This window comes from Pseudophryne corroboree, chromosome 1, assembly GCF_028390025.1.
Source record: "Pseudophryne corroboree isolate aPseCor3 chromosome 1, aPseCor3.hap2, whole genome shotgun sequence".
NCBI classification, from domain to species: domain Eukaryota; kingdom Metazoa; phylum Chordata; class Amphibia; order Anura; family Myobatrachidae; genus Pseudophryne; species Pseudophryne corroboree.
This window is the reverse complement of record NC_086444.1, coordinates 629,767,792-629,793,874: the sequence shown is the minus strand read 5'-3', so window position 1 is coordinate 629,793,874 and position 26,083 is coordinate 629,767,792. Positions and strand designations below refer to the sequence as shown.

General features: G+C 45.6%; 1 protein-coding gene across 2 annotated transcripts in view; it reads left to right on the top strand.

Moving 5' to 3' along the window:
* CERS1 (ceramide synthase 1) overlaps positions 1-26,083 on the top strand; it is a 141,142-nt gene that overhangs the window by 75,083 nt on the left and 39,976 nt on the right. For both annotated transcript variants that reach the window (XM_063914534.1, XM_063914533.1), the window contains exon 2: positions 24,085-24,244. In XM_063914534.1, coding sequence (XP_063770604.1) covers positions 24,085-24,244 — 160 coding nt within the window. The remainder of the gene's footprint in view (positions 1-24,084; positions 24,245-26,083) is intronic.

Sequence of the window (26,083 nt, the reverse complement as noted above, 5' to 3'; positions counted from 1 at the left end):
TATCTCACTATTGCTATCTACTATAGAGAGTGAAAACTACGATGGATGTTGTGGAGGAGAGGAGGGAAGTGCTACGAGTCATAAGCGGCTCATTTAAGCATTTTCAGTTACTATGACAACCGCTATGACATGCCGAGGACATAGACGGAGGTCCGGTTACTATAGTAACCAACGCGACGGAGCGGCTCATCTAAACACTTCTGGTTACCATGATTACCAATATGACATGTGGAGGACGTAGACGGAGGACAGGTTACCATGGTAACGAATGTGTACGAAGCGCGCCAGGAGAACTGGTCACCATGACTACGGACACGCTAGGGAAGTATAAAGAACGGGGGATTGACCTTGCTCGGCCATCTTGAGGAAGCCTGCGGTGACAGGCGAAACTAGTTGATCGCGGAGCAATCAGTTACAGTCTGCCGGCAGACACCCGTTCATTCACTTCCTGGGACATCTAAGTAAGTGTTTTGAGCGTTATAAGTTCATAGACTGAGGATCTGGGCATCCCGTTTAGAGTGACTTGTATATACCTACACCGGAAGGACTACGCTTTGACTGGTATTAACCAGGACACCTGATGGGCAAATTCCCTGTTTGATAGGTGACTACATTATAGTACCGACTTTCATACCCTCACCTATACTTACCTGAGGATTACAAATATCCATCCAGTGAATAATTCGCTATTCAGTGTATCACTGGTCTTTATGTTTTATGTTGTATGTGGTTGTTTGTATTCAGTATACCGGTATTAGGACTCACCAGCAATTGTTTTATATTGAATACCTTACATTATTGGAACCAATGAGGATCTCCCTTTTATGGTCCATTTTTTAACATCCATGCTAGGAAATAAAATACAATTTTTATTTTAAACATACATTGTTGTTAGAGTTATTTTTATTTCTATGAATAGATTTTATTATAAATTATAGAATTTACACCTGATAACATTAGCGCTGGGAGACATTCTTTTCTTTAGGAGGAGATTACAGTAGTCCACCGGTTCTCAAACTCGGTCCTCGGGACCCCACACTGTTCATGTTTTGCAGGTCACCTGTAGATTTTTAAAATGTGACAGTTGGTGATACACAGTGCAGCTGCTGGGTGACATGGAAAACGTTAACTGTGTGGGGTCCTGAGGACCGAGTTTGAGAACCACTGCAGTAGTCCAATCTGGAGATGACCAGTGAAAGGATGAGGGTTTTAATAGCATCCATGGTGCAGAAGGGACTGATCCTGGAAATATTTTTGAGATGGAAATGGCAGGTCAGTGAGAGGTGCTGAAGGTGTGGTTTGTAGGAAAGGAAGGAATCAAGGATAACTTTAAGACAGCGCACTTGAGGGCTAGATAATCGCGCAGTCAATAGATAATGAAATTGTGGGGGGCAAGGTTATGCGGGAGGGTGGAAAGATGAACAGCTCAGTAGACATGTAAAGTTTAAGAAAGCACTGGAAAATCCAAGAAGAGATAGCAGGTGGACAACTGGAGATATATGTGAGGAGAGAGGTGGAGAGGTCAGGGGACGAAAAGTAGATTTGAGTGTCATCAGCATAGAGATGACATTGGAAGTCGAAAGAGTTAATGAGCTCTCCTAAAGAGGACGTATAGCGAGAGAAAAGGAAAGGTCCAAGAGCAGAAGTTGGGGAACACCTACTGTTAGGGGAATTATGTCAGCTCTGATCCCAACTTCTGCTAATAAAATACATCAGTGTACATAAAATGCATACTTTAAATATACAATATACTAGTTTAACTATATGTACATTAATTACAGAACTATGCTTAATAATACTGAATGATATTGTTCTTGATTTAAAGGTAGGATATGCCTATTCTCCAATCTCACCACTGTGGATCTACTAAGTAGAAAACAAACATTTTATTTGCTGTCTGATTATCTCCTCCTGCCAAGATGAGAAGCAATATGGGATGTACTTTTAAAGAGAAAACTGGTGGGAACTGATAGAAACATTATCTTGAACCAGGTTGGCAGTGGCACCAGGGTGATTTATGAAATGGGTGGACATGTGTAACTATGACAAATGGATCTTCTCCTTTTGATCTCCAGCGAATCCTTGGTGTCATGTGAACTAACAGGGAAACTTACTAAGAACATGCAAGCATCATGTAAAATACATCAATGTGCAATGGCGTCACAAGACGCGGGCGGGGAGTGCGGCCCACACCCGGGTGTGACGCCTAGAAGGGGGTGACACCAATCTGTGGGCTTCTCCGCAGTGACAGGAGCCAGGTGCTGCAGTGTGAAATTCTGCTACAGCACGCGGCTCCTGTCATAGCAGAGGAGCCGACAGTGCTGCAGACAGTCTCCGGGGGCAGCCCATTACAGCCCAGCATCTCCGCACGCCCCCCGGAGTGACAACCCGTACAACCACGCCCTCTTTGCGGTCACGCCCCCTTTTTGCCTCAAGCGCGCTTGCATGTGAAGGATGCGCACCGGGTGTCACCACACCCTGTGACGCCTCTGTCAAAGTGCACAGATTATATTTATTATTTTGCTTTTACGTGCTTTGTCACTTTTAGTAAAGATTATTTATCAAAATTATAATATTTTAGCTTTTTATAACTCTAGTGCTTGTTGTTGTTGGATGTAGTAAAAAGGTCGATAGTGACAATATTGTTGGACACTGGGGGTCATTCCGAGTTGTTCGCTCGCTAGCAGATTTTAGCAGCATTGCACACGCTAGGCCGCCACCCTCTGGGAGTGTATCTTCGCTTAGCAGAATTGCGAACGAAAGAGTAGCAGAATTGCGAATAAATAATTCTTAGCAGTTTCTGAGTAGCTCGAGACTTACTCCTACACTGTGATCAGCTCAGCCCATTTCGTTCCTGGTTTGACGTCACAAACACGCCCTGCGTTCGGCCAGCCACTCCCCCGTTTCTCCAGACACTCCTGTGTATTATCCTGGCACGCCTGCGTTTTTCCGCACACTCCCAGAAAACAGTCAGTTTCTGCCCAGAAACACCCACTTCCTGTCAATCACTCACCGATCACTTCAACGATGAAAATTCTTCGTTCGGACGTGAGTAAATCTACTAAGTTTTGTGCTAAATTACTTAGCTCATGCGCGCTGCGTACCATGCGCATGCGCTTTTTTGCCTTAATCGCTCCGTTGCGAAAATCGGCAACGAGCGAACAACTCGGAATGACCCCCACTGTCTGTAGGGCCTTCTTAAAGGGGTTGTGAATTTGTGGAAGAAAGCTTTTTTACCTTAATAGATCTACAGTCAGAAGGTCTACAATCATTAGGTCAACACCAAATGGTTGACAGTGAAAAGGTCAACATGAACAAAATGTTGACATGGTCATTAGGTCAACCTATGAAAGGTCGGCACTGGAAACGGCAGAAAGGTACAACATGTCAACACATGAAAAGGTCAACATGGAAAATTGTCGACAGAAAAGAAGGTCGACACCACTTTTTTTCCACTGACACCAGCAGTCACAGTGTACCTGGAGGCAAGGCTGTGCAGCAGTAGCATTGGTGGGCACTCCCAGAGCCGGCCATAGGTATAGGCAAACTAAGCAATTGCCTAGGGCATTTGATATGCCTAGGGGCATCAGCAGCTTCTGCTGATTAAAATGATATACGGCATGCCTATATTCTGTGTGTAGCATTTCTTATGCAGATACAGCCACAGTCTCACACAATATATAGGCATGCTGCATATCATTTTAAACAGCAGAATCTGCTTGTGCATCCTAGCCACAAAGCAATGCACATAAGATACATTTTTTATAAAAAAAAAGGTGCCCAACGTTAGCATTGAGGCAAGATTTATGAGGACACATCTGTATCCAAGCAGAGGCAGAGGTCACAGTGTTAGTGGCAGTGTGAGTGCTGTGTGCATGTGATTGGGTTGGTTGTGCAGTAGTGTTTGGAATATGTGTAAGGAGCATTATGTGTGTCATGTAAAAATTCATTAATAATGTGCAGTGTTTGGAATATGTGTAAGGGGCATTTTGTGTCTCATTATGTGTATAAGGGCATAAATAATGTGCGGCATATATGTAACAGGGTACTACTGTATGTGTGTCATTATGTGTATAGGAGCACTAATAATGTGCAGCAAATGTGTAGGGGACACTATGTGTGTCATTATGTGTACAAGGGCATTAATAATGTGCGGCATGCCATGTATGTAAGGGACATTATGTGTAAAAGTGCATTAATAAAGGTTGTCATAATGTGTAAGGCGCATTATGTTTATAAGTACATTAATAATGTGTAAGAGGCATTACTGTGTGGAATTATGTGTATAAATGCAATACTAATGTGTGGCATTTCAGTGGGCGATCCTGGGTGGTAACGGGGTTGACTAGCCAGATGCAGGCGTGCCTTGGCCATCCACTGCATCCAAATACACAATTGCAGTGGCACTGGCAGACATTCTGTGACATCATAGGATTGCTCTAATGTGCAATGGTGTGACGAATGCACGACTGACAATACAACAGCGTCCTAGAGGATGCTGGGACTCCGTAAGGACCATGGGGAATAGACGGGCTCCGTAGGAGGCATGGGCACTTTAAGAAAGACTTTGGACTCTGGGTGTGCACTGGCTCCTCCCTCTATGCCCCTCCTCCAGACCCCAGTTTTAGACTGTGCCCAGAGGAGAATGGGTGCACTGCAGGGAGCTCTCCTGAGTTTCCTGCTTAGAAAGCATTTTTGTTAGGATTTTTTCTCTTTTTCAGGGAGCACTGCTGGCAACAGGCTCCCTGCATCGAGGGACTGAGGAGAGAGGAGCAGACCTACTTAAATGATAGGCTCTGCTTCCTCGGCTACTGGACACCATTAGCTCCAGAGGGAGTGAACACAGGTTCGTCCTGGGCGTTCACCCCAGAGCCGCGCCGCCGTTCTCCTCACAGAGCCAGAAGAAACGAAGACAGAAGACGTCTCAGGCGGCAGAAGCCTTCAGTGCTTCACTGAGGTAACGCACAGCACCGCAGCTGTGCGTCATTGCTCCCATACACCACACACACTCCGGTCACTGTAAGGGTGCAGGGCGCAGGGGGGCGCCCTGGGCAGCAATAAAACACCTCTCCTATGGCAAAAGTCTACATACATGTACAGGTGGGCACTGTACATGTATATAAAAGAGCCCCCGCCATTTTTTAGTAAGTTTGAGCGGGACAGAAGCCCGCCGCCGAGGGGGCATGGCTTCTCCCTCAGCACTCACCAGCGCCATTTTCTCTCCACAGCACCGCTGAGAGGAAGCTCCCCGGACTCTCTCCTGCTTGACACACGGTGAAAGGGGGTTTTAAAGTAGAGGGGGGGGCACATAATTGGCGTTTATACATTAAGCTGCGCTACTGGGTAAACAATCTGTTTTTCTCCAGGGTTATATAGCGCTGGGGTGTGTGCTGGCATACTCTCTCTCTGTCTCTCCAAGGGGCCTCAGGGGGAACCTGTCTTCAGAAAAGAGATTCCCTGTGTGTGTGAAGTGTGTCGGTACATGTGTGTCGACATGTTTGACGAGGAAGGCTCACCTAAGGAGGAGGGGGAGTGCATGATGGTCAGGTCGCCGTTGGCAACGCCGACACCGGACTGGGTGGGTATGTGGAATGTCTTGAATGCAAATGTAAATTTACTGCATAAACGATTAGACAAGGCTGAAGCTAGGGATCAGTCAGGTAGTCAGACCATGCCTGTCCCTGTGGCACCAGGACCGTCGGGGTCTCAAAAACGCACCATATGCCAGATCACTGACACAGAAACCGACACAGATACTGACTCTAGTGTCGACTATGAGGATGCAAAATTACAGCCAAAGGTGGCGAAAGGTATTCGTTACATGATTATTGCCATTAAAGAGGTTTTGCATATCACTGAGGAACCCCCTGTCTCTGACACGAGGGCACACATGTATAAAGGGAAAAAGCCTGAGGTCACTTTTCCGTCCTCATTTGAACTAAGCGACTTGTGCGAAAAGGCTTGGGAATCTCCAGATAGGAGACTACAAGTTCCCAAAAGGATTCTTATGGCGTATCCCTTTCCACAAAAGGACAGGATACGATGGGAATCTTCGCCGAAGGTAGACAAGGCGCTGACATGCTTATCCAAGAAGGTGGCACTGCCTTCTCAGGATACAGCTTCCCTCAAGGATCCTGCTGATCGTAAGCAGGAGGTTACCATGAAGCACATTTACACGCATTCCGGTACTATCGTTAGACCGGCTATGGCATCGGCCTGGGTGTGTAGTGCTGTCGCAGCATGGACAGATTCCTTATCTACGGAACTTGACACCCTAGATAAGGATACCTAGAGCATATCAAAGATGCTGCTTTATATATGAGGGATGCTCAAAGAGACATTTGTTTACTAAGCTCCAGAATAAATGCTATGTCTATTTCTGCTAGGCGACTCCTGTGGACCCGACAGTGGACGGGGGATGCCGACTCAAAGCGGCATAAGGAGTCGTTGCCTTACAAGGGGGAGGAGTTGTTTGGAGAAGGCCTCTCGGACCTTGTCTCTACTGCTACGGCCGGTAAATCGAATTTCTTACCTTATGTCCCTCCGCAGCATACTAAAAAGGCACCTCATTATTAAATGCAGTCCTTTCGTTCCAATAAAAGCAAGAAGGTACGGGGATCGTCCTTCCTTGCCAGAGGAAAAGGCAAGGGAAAAAAGCTGCATGCAGCTAGTTACCAGGAGCAGAAGTCCTCCCCTACATCTGCAAAGTCCACCGCATGACGCTGGGGCTTCCCGGGGGGAGTCAGCTCAAGTGGGGGCACGTCTTAGATTTTTCAGCCAGGTCTGGGTTCACTCACAGGTGGATCCCTGGGCTATAGAGATTGTTTCTCAGGGACACAGGCTGGAATTCAAAGACGTGCCTCCTCGCCGGTTTTTCAAATCAGCTCTGCCAGCTTCCCCTTCAGAGAGGGAGTTAGTGTTGACTGCAATTCAAAAATTGTATCTTCAACAGGTGATAGTCAAAGTTCCTCTTCTCCAGCAAGGAAAGGGGTATTACTCAACCCTGTTTGTGGTCCCGAAACCGGACAGTTCGGTCAGGCCCATTTTGAATCTAAAATCCCTGAACTTGTACTTGAAAAAGTTCAAGTTCAAGATGGAATCGCTCAGAGCGGTCATCGCCAGCCTGGAGGGGGGGATTGGATGGTGTCCCTGGACATAAAGGATTCATACCTTCATGTTCCGATTTTCCCTCCTCACCAGGCGTTCCTGAGATTTGCAGTACAGGACTGTCATTACCAATTTCAGACGTTGCCGTTTGGGCTTTCCAAGGTAATGGCGGAAATGATGGTGCTCCTGCGCAAGCAGGGTGTCACAATTATCCCATACTTGGACGATCTCCTCATAAAGGTGAGATCTCGGGAGAAGTTGCTGGACAGCGTGTCGCTGTCGGTGAGGATGTTGCAGGGGCACGGCTGGATTCTCAATATACCGAAGTCCCAGCTAGTCCCTACAACGCGCCTGACCTTTCTGGGTCTGATTCTAGACACAGACCAGAAAAAGGTTTTTCTTCCGATGGAAAAGGCTCAGGAGCTCATAGCCCTGGTCAGGAACCTATTAAAGCTAAAAAAGGTTTCAGTGCATCACTGCACGCGTGTCCTGGGGAAGATGGTGGCATCGTACGAGGCCATCCCCTTCGGAAGGTTCCATGCAAGGACCTTTCAATGGGATCTACTGGACAAATGGTCCGGGTCCCATTTACAAATGGATCAGAGGATCACCCTGTCTCCCAGAGCCAGGGTATCTCTCCTGTGGTGGCTGCACAGTGCTCACCTCCTAGAAGGCCGCAGGTTCGGAATTCAGGACTGGATCCTGGTGACCACGGACGCAAGCCTCCGAGGTTGGGGAGCAGTCACACTGGGAAGAAATTTCCAAGGTCTCTGGTCGAATCTAGAGACTTGTCTCCACATCAACGTCCTGGAGTTGAGGGCCATATACAACGCCCTACGCCAGGCGGAGGCATTGCTTCGGGACAAACCGGTTCTGATTCAGTCAGACAATGTCACAGCAGTGGCTCATGTAAACCGCCAAGGCGGCACAAGGAGCAGAGCGGCCATGGCAGAAGCGACCAGGATTCTTCGCTGGGCGGAAGGCCATGTAAGCGCCCTATCAGCAGTATTCATCCCGGGGGTGGACAACTGGGAAGCGGACTTCTTCAGCAGGCACGACCTGCATCCGGGAGAGTGGGGACTTCATCAAGAAGTCTTCGCACAGATCGTGGGTCGGTGGGGACTGCCTCAGATAGACATGATGGCGTCCCGTCTCAACAAAAAGCTAAAGCGGTATTGCGCCGCCTGAGGGTCAAGAGACCCTCAGGCGGTAGCGGTGGATGCTCTAGTGACACCTTGGGTGTTCAGATCGGTCTATGTGTTGCCTCCTCTACCTCTCATACCCAAGGTGTTGAGAATAATAAGACTAAGAAGAGTAAGAACAATCCTCATTGTTCCAGATTGGCCACGAAGGACTTGGTATCCGGATCTGCAAGAGTTGCTCACAGAAGATCCGTGGCCTCTTCCTCTAAGACAGGACCTGCTGCAGCAGGGGCCCTGTCTGTTCCAAGACTTACCGCGGCTGCGTTTGACGGCATGGCGGTTGAACGCCGGATCCTAGCGAAAAAAGGTATTCCGGAGGAGGTCATTCCTACCCTGATCAAGGCTAGGAAGGATGTGACATTGAAACATTATCACCGTATATGGCGAAAATATGTTTCTTGGTGTGAGGCTAGGACTGCTCCTACGGAGGAGTTCCATTTGGGTCGTCTGCTTCACTTCCTGCAAACAGGAGTGATTTTGTGCCTAAAATTAGGGTCCATAAAGGTCCAAATTTCGGCCTTATCCATTTTCTTTCAAAAGGAATTGGCTTCTCTTCCTGAAGTACAGACATTCGTGAAGGGTTTGCTGCATATTCAGCCTCCTTTTGTACCTTCGGTGGCGCCGTGGGATCTTAATGTGGTATTAAGTTTCCTCAAGTCACCTTGGTTTGAACCACTCACAACAGTGGAGTTGAAATATCTCACTTGGAAAGTGGTCATGTTGTTGGCCTTGGCTTCTGCGAGGCGTGTTTCGGAATTAGCGGCTTTGTCACATAAAAGCCCCTATCTGGTTTTCCACGTGGATAGGGCAGAATTGAGGACTCGTCCTCAATTTCTGCCTAAAGTGGTCTCTTCTTTTCATATGAATCAACCTATTGTCGTGCCTGTGGCTACACGGGACTTGGAGGATTCCGAGTCCCTTGATGTGGTCAGGGCTTTGGAGATTTATGTGGCCAGAACAGCGAGGGTTAGGAAAACTGAAGCGCTGTTTGTTCTGTATGCAGCCAACAAAGTTGGCGCGCCTGCTTCAAAGCAGACTATTGCTCGCTGGATCTGTAACACGATTCAGTAGGCGCATTCTACGGCAGGATTGTCATTGCCTAAATCGGTTAAGGCCCATTCCATTAGGAAAGTGGGCTCGTCTTGGGCGGCTGCCCGAGGGGTCTCGGCATTACAGTTGTGCCGAGCAGCTACTTGGTCGGGGTCAAACACCTTTGCAAAGTTCTATAAATTTGATACCCTGGCTGAGGAGGACCTCCTGTTTGCTCAGTCGGTGCTGCAGAGTCATCCGCACTCTCCCACCCGTTTGGGAGCTTTGGTATAATCCCCATGGTCCTTACGGAGTCTCAGCATCCTCTAGGACGTTAGAGAAAATAAGATTTTATACTTACCGGTAAATCTATTTCTCGTAGTCCGTAGAGGATGCTGGGCGCCCGTCCCAAGTGCGGACTTCTTCTGCAAGACTTGTATATAGTTTTTGCTTACATAAGGGTTATGTTATAGTTTCATCGGTTTAGACCGAGACTATGTTGTTTGTTCATACTATTAACTGGGTAGTTATCACAAGTTATACGGTGTGATTGGTGTGGCTGGTATGAATCTTGCCCTGGGATTCCCATAAATCCTTTCCTCGTACTGTCCATCTCCTCTGGGCACAGTTTCTCTAACTGGGGTCTGGAGGAGGGGCATAGAGGGAGGAGCCAGTGCACATCCAGAGTCCAAAGTCTTTCTTAAAGTGCCCATGCCTCCTGCGGAGCCCGTCTATTCCCCATGGTCCTTACGGAGTCCCAGCATCCTCTACGGACTACGAGAAATAGATTTACCGGTAAGTGTAAAATCTTATTTTTACTCAAAACAGTAGATTAGAGCAACAGTGGCGGGCGTGTCTGTATGAATTCCATCAGCTGTTGCATTAGCATAAAGATGCAATTGTGCTGAGTAAAACTGCAGGCTCAGCTGCCTGTGATATATATACCTGTACCATTTACTATTTCTCTTACGTCCTAGAGGATACTGGGGTCCACATTAGTACCATGGGGTATAGATGGGTCCACTAGGAGCCATGGGCACTTTAAGAAATCAATAGTGTGGGCTGGCTCCTCCCTCTATGCCCCTCCTACCATACTCAGTTTAGAAAATGTGCCCGGAGGAGCCGGTCACGCTTTGGAGAGCTCCTGACGAGGTTTCTAATTTTATTTCAAATGTTTGTTATTTTCAGTCAGGTCTGTTTGGCAACAGCCTGACTGCTTCGTGGGACTTAAGGGGGAGAACAACCCAACTTCCTTAGAGTTAATGGCCCCGTTTCTCTGCTGACAGGACACTGAGCTCCTGAGGGAGCCATTCGCAAGCCACACCACGGTGCAGCGTACTCTCCTGCAGCATGCCGCCACCCCTTAACAGAGCCAGAAGATGAAGAGTGGTGAGTACAACGCTGACGTCCCGGTTAGCGGAGTGACAGCGGGAATGGTGGCACAAGGGCTGGAGTGCAGCTCTGACTGAAGGCTGCGCTTCAGGGGGCTCAGACAGACACACGCTGGCGGTGTGTCCCGCTGTGAGGGGCGCGCTGAATCTCTGCTGATGCCCACACTGGCCACAACATATTAACAGGGGTTTTAACTCTTGGTTAGACATATTTTACCACATTGCCAGTATAAAAAATGCAGGAATCCGTGCGCCATTACAGGGGGCGGGGCTTCGTTCAGAGCTGATCCTACAGCTCTCCAGCGCCATTTCCCTCTTCAGCTCATACAGGCAGCATTCCCAGGGATGCGCTGCTCCTCCACAAGGACTCCAAGTCTCCTCAGTTGTACCATGGGGTCTTAGTAAAGGGGGGGAGCAAGTTTAAGATTATAACCACTACTTAGGTGCTTATTTCTGTGCGACCCAGCTAGGTTTTACCTTGCTAGAAGGGGCGCTGTGTGGCTGGCTCTGATTTCTGTGTCTCTCTGACGACCCTGCCTACATATACTGAGTTTTCATTAGTGTGTGTGTAGGTGCCCCTTTACAATCATGTCCAGGGACTGTGTGTCTTGTACAGCGGTATGTCTCTCATCCCTGGGGACTCACTACCCTGTACTCAGGATAGTGTTCACTCCCAGTCCAGTGGGGCTGAACCCCCATGGTTGGCCTCCATTAAAGGGATGATTTCAAATATTTCTACTAAGCTGTCTCATACTGAGAATGAGACAAAATTCTTATAGCAGTATATGGATAACCTGATAAATAGAGATTCAGCTCCCATGCCTGCGCCCCACACTCTCGCCATTTGTCCACAAAAGCGTACTCTGGTCCAAATCATGCAGGGTGAAACGGATCCTGAAACGTCGCATCCAGAGGAGGGTGAAGTGGATGCGAGTGGGGGGGATGCTGTCCTTTCACAGGGTATACAGGCCGTCACTGATCTGTCCTACATATTCCTGACAAGACTGAAGATGTAGAAAAGGAATCTTATTTTAACACTAAAAAGAAATCCTCAGCTACTTTCCCCGCTTCAAGGGAATTAAATGCCCTGTTTGAAGAGATGTGGTGAACCCTGACAAAAAGTTTCAGATCCCAAAAATGCTGATTTCTTCCTTTCCGACACCTGCGGAGGATAGGAAGAAATGGGAAAACCCGCCGATTGTGGACGCATCAGTGTCCAGGTTATCGCGTAAGATAGTCTTACCGGTTCCCAGGGGCCGCGTCCTTAAAGGACGCAGCTGACCGCAAGATTGAGACCACTCTCAAGTCTTTATACACTGTGGCTGGGGTGGCCCAGAGACCCACTATTGCTTGTGCATGGATCACTAGGGCCATTGCTAAGTGGTCAGGTAACCTACTTGACGGCTTAGACTCCTTGCCCAAGGGGGAGATTATTTTACTCCTACAGCATATTCAGGATTCTGCTAACTTTATGGTGGAGGCTTTAAAGGAAATTGGTTTGCTCAATGCATGCACCACTGCCATGGCAGTGTCAGCACGCAGAGGCTTGTGGCTACGTCAGTGGAATGTGGATGCGGACTCCAGGAAAGGCGTGGAAAGCCTACCATTCACGGGCGAGGCTCTTTTTGGAGATGAACTGTATACGTGGATATCCAAAGCTACGGCGGGTAAGTCTACATACCTTTCTTCCGCAGCAACCCCAGCTAGGAAAACCTACTCTGCTCCAATTCTGCAGTCCTTTAGGACTGCAAAATTTAAAGGAAAATCCAAGGGTTCTTCTACAACCTTCCAGGCAGTAAAAGTAAACCCAGAAAACCCGCGGCTGCAGGTTCTCAGGAACAGACCTCCGGATCTGCTTCCTCAAAGCCTTCAGCATGACGGTGGACCGCACTGCCTGGAAGACAGGCAGGGGGGAGCCCTGTTACGTTATTTCAGTCCCATATGGGCGACATCATGTCAAGATCCCTGGGTCAAAGAGCTTATTGCACAGGGATACACACTGGAATTTCAGGAACTCCCACCTCCCAGATTCTTCAAATCCGGCTTACCAACTTCTCAAGAAGCAGGTTTGACTTTACAGGCATCGATTCAAAAACTGGTACATACTCAGGTCATTGTTCCAGTTCCACTACACCTACAAAACAAGGGTTATTATTCCACCCTGTTTGTAGTACCGAAACTGGACGGTTTGGTAAGGCCCATTTTAAACCTCAAGTCAGTGAAGCCGTACTTACGGGTGTTCAAATTCAAGATGGAGTCTCTGAGAGCAGTGATCTCAGGGCTGGAGGAGGGGGCCAGTTGGCCTCTCCACGGCACCGAAGGTTTTCACCAAGGTGATGGCAGAGATGATGTTTCTCCTCCACATCATACCATACCTGGACGACCTTCTGATAAAACGTCTTCCAGGGAGAGGTTGTTGGACAGCGTTGCCCTCTCAACCCGACTTCTCCAGGATCACGGATGGATTTTGAACCTACCAAAATCCCACCTGCAACCAACACGGAGGCTTCCGTTCCTAGGAATGATCCTGGATACGGAGGAACAAAAGGTGTTCCTTCCCTTAGAAAAGGCATTGGTAATCTAGTCAATGGTGCGGGATGTCCTAAAACCTAAAACCAACCCGGATATCGGTGCATCTGTGCATTCGCCTTCTGGGGAAGATGGTAGCCTCTTACGAGGCTCAGCAGTATGGAAGGTTTCATGCCAGGCCATTCCAGCTGGATCTGTTGGTCCGGATCACATCTTCACTTGCACCAGAGGATACGTCTGTCGCCAAAAGCCAGGTTTTCTCTTTTATGGTGGTGCCAGACTTCTCATCTGACCGAGGGTTGACGGTTCGGGATTCAAAATTGGATTCTGCTAGCTATGGACACAAGCCTCAGAGGTTGGGGAGCAGTCACCCAAGGGGAACAGTTCCAAGGAAAATGGTCAAGTCAGGAAGCCATTCTTCCGATCAACATTCTGGAATTAAGAGCCATATACAACACCCTTCTACAGGCATCGCATCTTCTTCAAGATCAAGCTATTCAGGTTCAGTCGGACAATGTGACGGCCGTAATGTACATAAACCGACGGCGGAACAAAGAGCAGAGCTGCAATGTCAGAGGTGACAAAAATTCTCCTCTGGGCAGAAAGACACGCGTTGGCGCTGTCGGCAATCTTCATTCCGGGAATAGACAACTGGGAAGTGTACTTCCTCAGCAGACACGACCTCCATCCAGGAGAGTGGGGCCTTCACCCGCAGGTGTTCGAGTCCTTGACAAGTCAATGGGGAATTCCACAGATAAACATGATGGCATCGTGTCTCAACAAGAAGCTAAAGCGCTATTGTTCCAGTTCGTGGGAAATACAAGCAGTGGCAGCGGACGCTCTGGTGACTCCATGGGTTTACCTGATGGTTTACGTGTTCCCACCTCTTCCACTGATTCCAAGAATTCTCAAAAGAATAAAAAGGGAAAAGGTTCAAGCGATTCTCATTGCTCCAGATTCGCCGAGAAGGGCCTGGTACGCGGACCTACTGGAGTTGCTCCTGGAGGACCCGTGGCCTTTACCTCTGCGAGAGGATCTTCAGCAACAGGGACGTTCGTCTATCAAGACTTACCACGGCTATGTTTGACGGCATGGAAGTTGAACATCAGATTTTAGCCCGGAAAGACATTCCGAACAAGGTTATTCCAACCATGATCCAAGCTAGGAAAGGGGTATCGTCTAAACATTACCACCGTATTTGGAAAAAATATGTCTCGTGGTGTGAAAACAGGAAATTTCCTGCAGTGAAATTTCAACTGGGACGTTTTCTCCCTTTTCTACAGTCAGGTGTGGATGTTGGCCTACGTTTGAGCTCCTTGAAAGTCCAGATTTCGGCCATGTCCATTTTCTTCCAGAAACAATTGGCTTCCCTCCCTGAGGTTCAGACGTTCTTGAAGGGGGTTCTGCTCATCCAACCGCCCTTTGTGCCTCTCACGGCACCTTGTGATCTTAACGTGGTGTTGCGGTTTCTGCAATCGGACTGGTTTAAACCTTTACAGGAGGTTGACGTTAAGTTTCTTACGTGGAAGACTGTTACACTGTTGGCCTTGGCTTCTGCAAGGCGTGTGTCCGAACTGGGGGCGTTGTCTTACAAAAGCCCCTATTTTGTTTTCATGAGGATAGAGCTGAACTCAGAACTCGTCAGCAATTTCTTCCTAAGGTGGTGTCTGCGTTTCATATCAACCAACCTATTGTGGTTCCGGTGCTTACTGACACCTCTGCTACCTCAAAGTCCCTGGATGTTGTGAGGGCTTTGAGGATCTACGTGAAGAGGACAACTCGTCACAGAAAATCTGACTCGCTGTTTGTTCTCTATGATCCCAAAAAGATTAGGTGTCCTGCCTCAAAGCAGTCTATTGCTCGCTGGATCAGGCTTACTATCCAGCAAGCTTATTCATCGGTAGGATTGCCGGTTCTGAAATTACAGACCCACTCTATAGGTCAGTGGGTTCTTCCTGGGCGGCTGCCCGGGTGTCTCGGCTTTACAGCTCTGCTGAGCAGCCACTTGGTCAAGATCCAACACGTTTGCTAAATTCTACAAGTTCGATACTTTGGCCTCTGAGGACCTTCAGTTTGGTCAATCAGTTCTGCAGGAACCTCAGCATTCTCACACCCGGTTTGGGAGCTTTGGTACATCCCCATGGTACTAATGTGAACCCCAATATCCTCTAGGACGTAAGAGAAAATAGGATTTTAATTACCTACCGGTAAATCCTTTTCTCGTAATCCGTAGAGGATACTGGGTGCCCGCCCAGTGCTTCGTGTTTCCTATCCTATTACTTAGTTAAGTAATGTTGTTGGTTCAGCTGTTGCTGTTCCTGTTGAGTTTGGTTAGCATGGCTTTCCTCTTGTCCACTGTTCAGTTAAATTCTTCACTGGAAGTATGTCCGTCTCCTCGGGCCCAGTTTCTAGACTGAGTCTGGTAGGAGGGTATAGAGGGAGGAGCCAGCCCACATTATTTATTTCGTAAAGTTCCCATGGCTCCTAGTGGACCCGTCTATACCCCATGGTACTAATGTGGACCCCAGTGACCTCTACGGACTACGAGAAAATTAAAATCCTATTTTCTTGGACCATTTGAACTTCAGAAGGGATGGATTATTAATATAACTTTTGCAAATGTTGACTCATTGAATACAAGTAACTTTTTTATTTTTTTTATTTTTATTACTATAGTTTAATATAAAAATAGATTAATTTTCCTGTTTTTTTTTTTTCACTTTAGGAGTTGCACTTGAAGCAATATATTATAGAAAGCAAAAGAAAAGTTTCCGAAAAATATGTTTCAGAAATAGTTGTGTCATATAAAATTAGATAATTTCTCTTATTTCCAACTTTTTATCGGAAAAGACCACAAAACTGTCAAATTTGAATTTTCATATATGAAGGTGAGATACACAGTGCAGTGTTAGCCTAGTTGTTATTGGGGAAAAATAACATTTTGTTTTAGGAGGAATCTCAATTACTCTTCTCTGATAAGGCAAGTCCCACAATGCCGAATGGGCTCCTGCACAGAGCTCACTCAGGGGCCTAATCATCATCACTAATGGGCTGCCCAATATTCAGCAGACTCCAAAAACGGAAAGGTTTTGGTGTTTGCTTGGGAGAATTAACTCCACCTTTAGATTGAGTTAGGCCCCTAACGCTTGTAGCAATGTGGCCTTCCTGCTGGACCATTGATTGTTGTTACCCTATAAGCTGTTCACTCAGCTCTGTCCCTGTATACTGTATAATTACACTAGTCCACACAGTGCTTGTTTATTCAGCCTGCCTACTACCTTATGCTAATGCCAGGATCCTTCTGTTTATGCAAATATCCTTCTTCATATGGAAGGCCGGGCTGCCCACTGTTTTACTGTCCACAGTCGTCATCATTAGCATTGGGCTTACACTCACCCCATGCCAAGTGAATAATATCTGTCTAAATCAGGCATACCATCTCCATCAGCATACCACTAACAAGCATGGAAGGCTACCTACATGTCCACAACACTTCTATAACATTCCTATGAGACAAGTCAGTACTGTGTGATTACATATAGCTGCCCAGAAAAGCTCACTTCATAGATAGAGCAACCCGTTAACTAATAGATCAGTCCATCTGCACTCTCAGACTCAGCCATGTGTGTGTACAGTACATGCGCACTTTATCCATGATATCCAATGGATTAATCTGCATTTGGACTTGTGTCCAACTCAGAAACAGGCCCAAAGGGATCTATCAATTTTCATATGGAAATTCTGGTACATCCCACTTTCTACTGCCTGCATCTGTGATTTCTGGTATGCAGGAACCCCTACCTTCTGGGACAACTCTTACCATTAGAACTGTCCCGGCCATGAGAAGACTTTTTTTTTTTTTTTTTTTATATTACATTTTTATTGAAGTTTTACACAGATAGTAAGATACAAAACCAAAAGGGAAACGATTGAGTATAAAAAACAAACAAAAAACTAATAAAGACAAGGGGGAAGAAGGGGACATATCAGGAAAACAGTAATACAACATTGGAGGTAGAACACAATGAAGTAAGAGAACAGAAAGTCTGCATCAATCAACACTTTAAGGTCTTGTGTGAGTCAGGAGATCGCAGTACAGATAAGTCAGCTGGAGCACCAGAAACACAAGCTTGGCCTGATCTTTCTCTATATAGGGTCCATTTATACCATTTCCTATGGATAGAGGAAGCCCTTGAGGAATAAATATATTCTGCTGTTTCAAAAACAAAATGTTGGTGAACTTTATTTTCTATCATCAATATATTGGGGACGACGGCCGACTTCCACTTTTGGGCGATAGCGGCCTTAGAGGCTATAAGAATATGGCCCAAAAGGTATTTATCACAACTAGACATCTCACCAGAGTAATAATGGAAAAGTGCCAAGAGAAGGTCAGCTATAATAACCACTCCTAATACATTAGAAATGAGAAGAAACACCTCACTCCAAAGTGACTGAATTGCCAGACATAAAAAATATGAAGGATATCTCCCACCATCCCACAATTCCTCCAGCAACTAGAGGAAACATCAGGCCAAATTTTATGCAGTCGCTCCGGTGTAAAATATACTCTATGAACTAATTTATAATACATTTCAGAATGATTCACAAATTTAGAAATTTTAAAACAAGATCAAAATATAGCCTTCCATATAAGTTCAGTAAAAATATTAGGGAGGTCTTTTTCCCATTTAGTCTGTGAGGGAAATACTCCATTACGGGATTCAACAACAAGATGCTTGTACCATCTAGAGATGCCACCTCTATTACTTTTGAGCATTAGAAGAGACATTAATACCTTAGGGAGACCAGTGTGGTGGACGCATTTGGGAAGGCAACCTTGAAGCCAGTGCCGCAGTTGGAGATACTTATAAAAATCTTGTTTAGGTATGTGAAATTGTTCCCGGAGGAAGGAAAAGGGGACTAAATCATCGTCTAAGAGAACATCTTGTAGAGTAGAGAGACCTAGGTCATGCCAATGATGTAGGTGTAAATCAGGGATCATTACGGCTATAGCATGGAGAGACAGCTGCGGGGAGGGCAGAGCACCAGTGGGGAGAGATCTAATCACTGTTCGCCACGCAGATAACATTGTTTGAACCGCTGAACAAACAGCAACTCTAGGAGGAACTAATGTGGCAACCAGAGCAAGTCTGGCAAAGTAAAGGGAAATATACCGTATATACTCGAGTATAAGTCGACCCGAATATAAGCCGAGGCACCTAATTCTACCACAAAAACCTGGGAAAACTTATTGACTCGAGTATAAGCCTAGGGTGGGAAATGCAGCTCTAGCCGTACACAGCCCTCAGTGCCAGATATGCCCTCATACTGCCAGATATGCCCCCACAGTGCCAGATATGCCCTCATACTGCCAGATATGCCCCCACAGTGCCAGATATGCCCTCATACTGCCAGATATGCCCCCACAGTGCCAGATATGCCCTCATACTGCCAGATATGCCCCCAGTGCCAGATATGCCCCCAGTGCCAGATATGCCCCCACAGTGCCAGATATGCCCCACAGTGCCTGATGTGCCAGATATGCCCTCATGCTGCCAAATATGCCCCACAGTGCCAGATATGCCCTCATGCTGCCACATATGCCCCTCATGCTGCCACATATGCCCCTCATGCTGCCAGATAAGCCCCTCATGCTGCCAGATAAGCCCCTCATGCTGCCACATATGTCCCTCAATGCTGCCAGTTGTGCCCTCATGCTGCCACATATGTCCCTCATGCTGCCAGATAAGCCCCTCATGCTGCCACATATGTCCCTCATGCTGCCAGTTGTGCCCTCATGCTGCCAGTTGTGCCCTCATGCTGCCAGATAAGCCCCTCATGCTGCCACATATGTCCCTCAATGCTGCCACATATGTCCCTCAATGCTGCCAGTTGTGCCCTCATGCTGCCAGTTGTGCCCTCATGCTGCCAGATATGTCCCCTCATGCTGCTACATATGCCCCCTCATGCTGCCAGATATGCTCCCTCCCCAGGTGCCAGATATGCCCCACAGTGCTGTTACTTACCCCTCCGTCGATCCCGCGCTGTCTTCTGGAGGGACACGAAGCGCACAGCGCGCGCCTCTCCTGTGTCCCTCCTGCATCTTCGGCGGCCGCGGCGGGTCTATTAAAGGAAGTGCCGGTTCGTGATCAGAGGTCACGAACGGGTACTTCCTTTAATAGAACCGCCGCTGCCGCCGGAGATGCAGGAGGGACACAGGAGAGGCGCGCGCTGTGCGCTCTGTGTCCCTCCTTCACACTGCTCTGCCTCTGCCTGTCACTGACTCGAGTATAAGCCGAGGTGGCTTTTTCAGCACAAAAAAAAGTGCTGAAAAAGTCGGCTTATACTCGAGTATATACGGTAGCAGTCTGTTCTATAGATACCCATGGTTTAAAAGTGCCCTGAGTAAACCCATCCCTGGTCTGAGTAAGCAAACAAGCAGTTTGGTACATCTCCAAATCCGGATACGCCACCCCACCTGCACACTTCGGAGCAATTAAAGTGGTTCTTGCTATCCTCGGCTTTGCATCCCCCAGATATATTTAGATAATAAACGGTTAAACTTGTTAAAAATAACTTTAGGGAAACGCCTGGGGATAGTACGGAAAAGGTACATAAATTTTGGTAAAAGAACCATTTTTTGCAGCCGCCACCTGCCCAACCCAGGAGACCTCTTGCATCATCCAATCTTTAATAAACATTTCAAACGCCCGAAAGAGCGTATCGTAATTACACCCCAATAGATCCCTGTCTCTGGAAATATTTACACCCAAATATTTAAGCGATCTAAGTTGCCACGCATATTTATAATCATTCTTCAGACGCTGAAGCGCACTGTCAGAAATATTCAGAGGGAGGGCCTCAGTCTTAGTGGTGTTCATCTTATAGTAGGAGACTGCCGCATAGGAATCCAGGAGAGCATGCAAATGTGGTAGAGACGATTCAGGCTCTAGAAGGCATACTAAAATTACCTAATTCGCTCAGCCAGAGGCTCAACAGCCAAAACAAAAATCAGAGGTGATAGGGGACATCCCTGACGAGTACCATTAGTAATATTAAATGTAGAGGAATTACAGCCGTTGGTGAAAACCGAAGCCGACGGCGAGGAGTACAAAGCCAAAATGGAGTTGAGTATCCTGTCTGCAAATCCAAAACGGCGCAGGGTAGTCTGTAAGTAGTCCCAATGGAGCCTATCGAACACTTTTTCTGCATCCAAAGAAAGGACTAATAGAGGTTTGTCCTGGACCTGGCAGTATTCAATCATATTAATAACCCTGCTTGTGTTGTCTGACGCTTGCCTGCCTACCACAAAGCCCACTTGGTCAGGATTAATCAGACTAGGCAAAAGAGGGGATAATCTATTTGCAACCATTTTAGCAAACAATTTAAGGTCAGTGTTGAATATAGACAATCTACAGTATTTAGGTCTACAGTCAATAGGTCGACACCAAATGGTCAACATGCAGTAGGTCGACAGGTACAAAAGGTTGACAGGGTGTTTTATGGATTGATCATTCAGATCCAATAATAAAAAGATACGATTGGTTTCTAACATACACACTGTGTTCATGGAGTAATATATATTGTATATATGTACACTTTTTTAGCTCGTTTATTGTTTAAGTTTGGTTGTACTCAATGATCTATTGTGATATTCAAAACTGTAATTAAGATCTCTGTGATAAAGAATTAACCTATAGAAAGTCATATGAATAGGCGCACCCAAAGAAAACTATTTTTATATTTACCCAATAGGCCCTTTTTCAAGCAGCGGACCAATCTTAGGGGAGCAGCCATTTTTATTTTTTATTTTATTATAAGATAATTATTACTTGGTATGGAGAATCATTTTTTTATTAAAGTCAGAATATAAAAGTGTTCTTAAGCGCAGTACTAGTCACCAAATATCTTTTATATCTTGTCGAAGTCAAAAATATTACATAAAGAGAACATACAAACTCTACACACATATAAGTCGCTATACTTGCAAGCGAGCACAGCAATATATGGTAACACACGCATTTACACGGACATGCCACAGAGATGGATTCGACACTTATTTCATACAGTACATAATTATAATAATATCAAGCGCCAGACATCATGATGATTTAAAATTCTATCTAATGAATTAATGTCATGAATGTGTATTATTTGAACGAAGCAAGATAGATCTGTCATATTTACTATTAAAACAACCAGCTTAATGTGTAGATTAATTTGATACTTGTTATTAATTTGTAGGACATTGTGACAGATAGTTATGATTAAATGTATAAAAGCTAAAATCACTTTTGTTAGAACAATGGATGTTCCAAATAGGACAGTGGACAGGAAGCTCAGGCCAGCCCCTTTGGACGTCCCCAGGGCTGAGCCTGTTCAGCACATACAAAGGAACTGGTGACTCATCGTGAATCCCTCCCCCAGAAACTAGATAACACACTGATCACACAGGAAGGTAGTTCCTGTTTTGGTCTCAGAGTTGCTGTAAGGTCTCAGAGGAAGATGGAGTCCCAGCATTACATTACAGAGAGAGAGAGAGAGAGTGATATGGAAAGACGAATTTATATAACTTAAGGATAATGGTATTGTATCGCTGGCATGTAACTGTATGTAACTGTATGTAACTGTAAGTTAAATCTGCTTACTGTGTGAGTTGTAATCATGTAACTATAGGTATACTGTACTTTGAAATATATATTGAATCCATATCCTTTTTAATAACAAATATATACGTCAATGAGCTTTGGAACTCAGATAATGTGTGGGTGTATTGTTTTCTCTTATGGGATGCAGTGTTTTGCGATGTATAGCGCACAGTCATGGGATATGGTAATAAGAGGTGCAGGCGTTTACAATATATATTAGAGCGGGCATTTTAAATATTTGTGAGAAATCAATTTGGCATTCTTAATCTTTTATATATTTTATATATATATATATATATATATATATAAGAGAAAAGGACAGCACTCAAAGCCATAATGTCAGATGTATTGGTGGTGCAAGGCAGCAAAACAGTATAAAGACACTCGCTCTCCCAGCGCATTGGAAAAAGCAAAAACAAGCCAGCACTCACAGTTTATGATGAAGAATCGAAGAGGATTTATTCCATTTCAAAGCCACATGTGTGGGTACAGAGTCACATTCGCAGCCCGACAGCTGTTTCAACCAGCCCCTGAGGAATACTCAAATTGGTTGAAACAGCTGTCGGGCTGCGACTGTGACTCTGTACCCACACATGTGGCTTTGAAATGGAATAAATCCTCTTCGATTCTTCATCATAAACTGTGAGTGCTGGCTTGTTTTTGCTTTTTCCAATGCGCTGGGAGAGCGAGTGTCTTTATATATATATATATATATATATATAAAACAGAAACAGTTTATGCGTAAATACCAGTCCTCTTTGCAAGTGTTTTACTGTGGAACCACAACTCCCAGTTTCAGCTGCAAAAAAGGAGAATGTCCACGCTTTCAAATGGATTCCAATATATCCCCTTAAGCACCAAGATTCTTTGAATCGGCAGCTCCACTGGACACCAATACCTACAGTTGGTAATGAATTCTGTAATTAAATGGAAGAAAAGGAGCGCTCCATAGTGCGTATCAGTTTTCAAATTGTAGTTTATTACAACAATCCGACACACATGAGGTAAGAACACGTACCACAAGCGGCGTTATAAACCACCGTAAGTATAACAAGTGCAAGATCAATACCGGACTTCACCGTCTGTGAAAGGTGCTTCTCGGCTGCACAAAGATCCACCTGCTAGGCCACGCCCCTACTGGTTTCGTCACTCAGGACTTCGTCAGAGGGCTAGCAGGAGGATCTTTAATTAATTTAATTACAGAAGATAGATAGATAGATAGATAGATAGATAGATAGATAGATAGATAGATAGATAGATAGATAGATAGATACTGTATATAGTTGTTAAGTACAGGTAACATTTAAAGGGGGTAGCACGAAAGTGTGTTTCTTTCTTTTTTTTTTCATACTCTTGCCATCTGTAACATACAACAGCTAGTGTTATCCACAGAATATTAACTCACAAACATCACATTAGTCGTCAGGTCTTATTTCCATCACACCAATAAGTAAATTGTATTCTAGGTGCATAACAATATATTGGTACATTTTGTGTAATCTACTATGCAGCAATATGGTATAGGTTACAGAAAGCACATTATTTACTGTAGTATAAGGCCTTTTCTCTACTGTATGTACCGTGGTTGGCAAGTTCATGTTTATATCCCACTTGTAGCTGAAGCCTAATTTTAGACATCGGTCAAAGAGCTGCACAGGAAAACTGCTGAGAGATACAAGAGGTACGATTACCTCTTATGCTAAACATAAAAAGCTAACAGCAGAGGGTTTATGTTCCTTTATTCATACTGTTTTCATGGCAGTGGTATGTTTATTCTAGAACTTTTAATTGTAGCGTTGGCAGTCTTATTCATATATTCACTGTTCTATCAATTAAATTTCTCTGTTTAGCTTCCACTCCAGATCAGTTGGGTATACAGCTACATTCACATAATTTGGCACAGTACAGATTACTTCCACCATTGTAAGTTCATTGATCGCTGCTTCCAGCATCACACGTGCTGATCCATTTATGTAGTACTCCTCCTAATGTATTAGCATTTTCTGAAACCTCTTGTGTACAGCACTCTTCAGAGCCCGCAGGGATCCTCCAATTCTGCTTCATCACTGAGCTCACACAGAAAGTACATTATTATATATAAACACATGCAATCCATAGCCTGGGCCTCCACTCATTATATATACACATTGACAAGGTTTCTGATTTTATCTACAGCCATTTAGTAAATGGTGCAGACTCCGGCCAAGAGAAGCAGAAAAGGTTCCAGAGAGTGCCTGGAAATGTCTCTTCTACAGCTTGTCGTGGACGTACTGCTCATACCTACTCTTCTTCACTGAGCACAACTTCTTTTATGATTCACCCTCCGCCTTCCATGGTAGGTTTAGGGATGCCTTATACATAGATCTATGTACTAACCCATATGGCAGCAAAAAATTCACATAATCCAGTGGGTGGCAGCAGATCTAAACTTTTCTTTTGGGTTGGTGCAGTAGAGCAGTGACCCCACACCCATTCACACAAAATACAAAAGCAGATCCCAGATAACTGGTGTCATTTAAATACGGAGCCCACCCACATTATTAAAGTCAGGTCATAGATCTGTTTGGGTGACTCAGTTTAATTACTTATTCGTCCTGCTCACTAGTGCTGTCTCTCAGCATACTGTAAAGACCATGTGACAGCATCCATTCCTGATTTCTGGATAGTTCTAGCCATTCATCAATCCTGCTACTCAGATTTATAACTAGCCAATGTATCCACCATTCAATGCAACGGGAGGTATTCAAGTTGCTGGCTTTTGGGATCCCAGCAGCTATTACTTGTATTTATTGACAGTTGTGTCAAAGCACTTTAATTTCAAGCTTCTCCTCTGTGATACACCCCCATCAAGCATGCATAAATTGGGCATTATGAGATGTGTGCAATAAGTTTCTGGATGCACAAAAAGTAGTATATTTACACAAATAGTGAGCACTACATTTTTTCAAAGTATTCCGCAGAGGAGTCTATGCATAGTTGCATGCACACAAATCACTTGAAGCAGCTGGACCAGTCTGAAATAGGTATGTTTTCTACATGCTAGATGAAGGTCTCTACTGCAGTTTCCGGTGACTCAAAACAAATCCCATGCATCTTGCACTTGATTTGTGGGAAGACACAGAAGTCACAGAGGGCCAGGTCTGGACTGTATGGTGGATGATCAAGGTCCTGGATGCGTTCATGGGCCAGAAAATCCACCACTTTCCTGGACTTGTATGCAAGTGCATTGTTGCGATGGAGAACGGCACCACAAGCACGAGCTCTTGGACAGCACCTGGAAATAGCCAGTCTTGGCTACAAAAACAGTCACCATCTGCATAGCCACGCTATGCTCACATCGGAACGTCTGTGGCAGCGCACCTCCAACTGGGATGCACTAGGCCATCTGTTGTCTGATCTCAGGGTTTAAACTGTAGATTCAGGATTCATCACCACTGATGATCTCCCAGACAGAGTTTGAGCGACCACCATCAAACCAGGCCAGCATGTTGCACCACGTCATCCGAGCCTACTTTTGCTCTCAAGTCAGCTGATGGAGCACCCAGCATGCAGAAATTTTGCTTAGGCCAAGCTTTTCATGGAGAATCAAGCAAGTAGATTCCAAGGAAATGTCCATCTCCTTTTCTAATTTGACCACGGTCAACCTGGCGCCCACCTCAACTATGGCTTGCACGGCTGCAACCTTGGCCCTAGTGATGGCAGATACAGGTCAGCCACATCACTCTTCTTCCAAGGACTGTCTGCTGCGCTGAAATTCTGTAAGCCACTCAAACACAGTGGTACTTCCTTCCCAAAAGCAGTTCACAAACTCTCCTGCTTTCGCAGACCACTCTTGTAGTCGTGGAAGATCATGGCTCTACAGTGGCCTCTGCTGAGCTCCATAATGAGTTTGCAAAGGAAGTGAACATGCTGACTTCTTCAGTGTGCAGTGCTGCTTATAAACAATTCTGTGCCTTGACATTTCACAAGAACTTTAGTCAGTGATTACAGGCCACAACCTAACAGTCAGATTGTGTCTACTCTACCCTTATTCTACACATCTGGAAACTTACTGCACACCACTCGTACTTCTGAATTTATGCGGGTTCCAGCTCCAGGGTTCTAATTTTTTACGGCGTCAGTTGACTCTGAGGGGTATATTTCAACAATTTTTATCAAATTCAAATTGATGGAA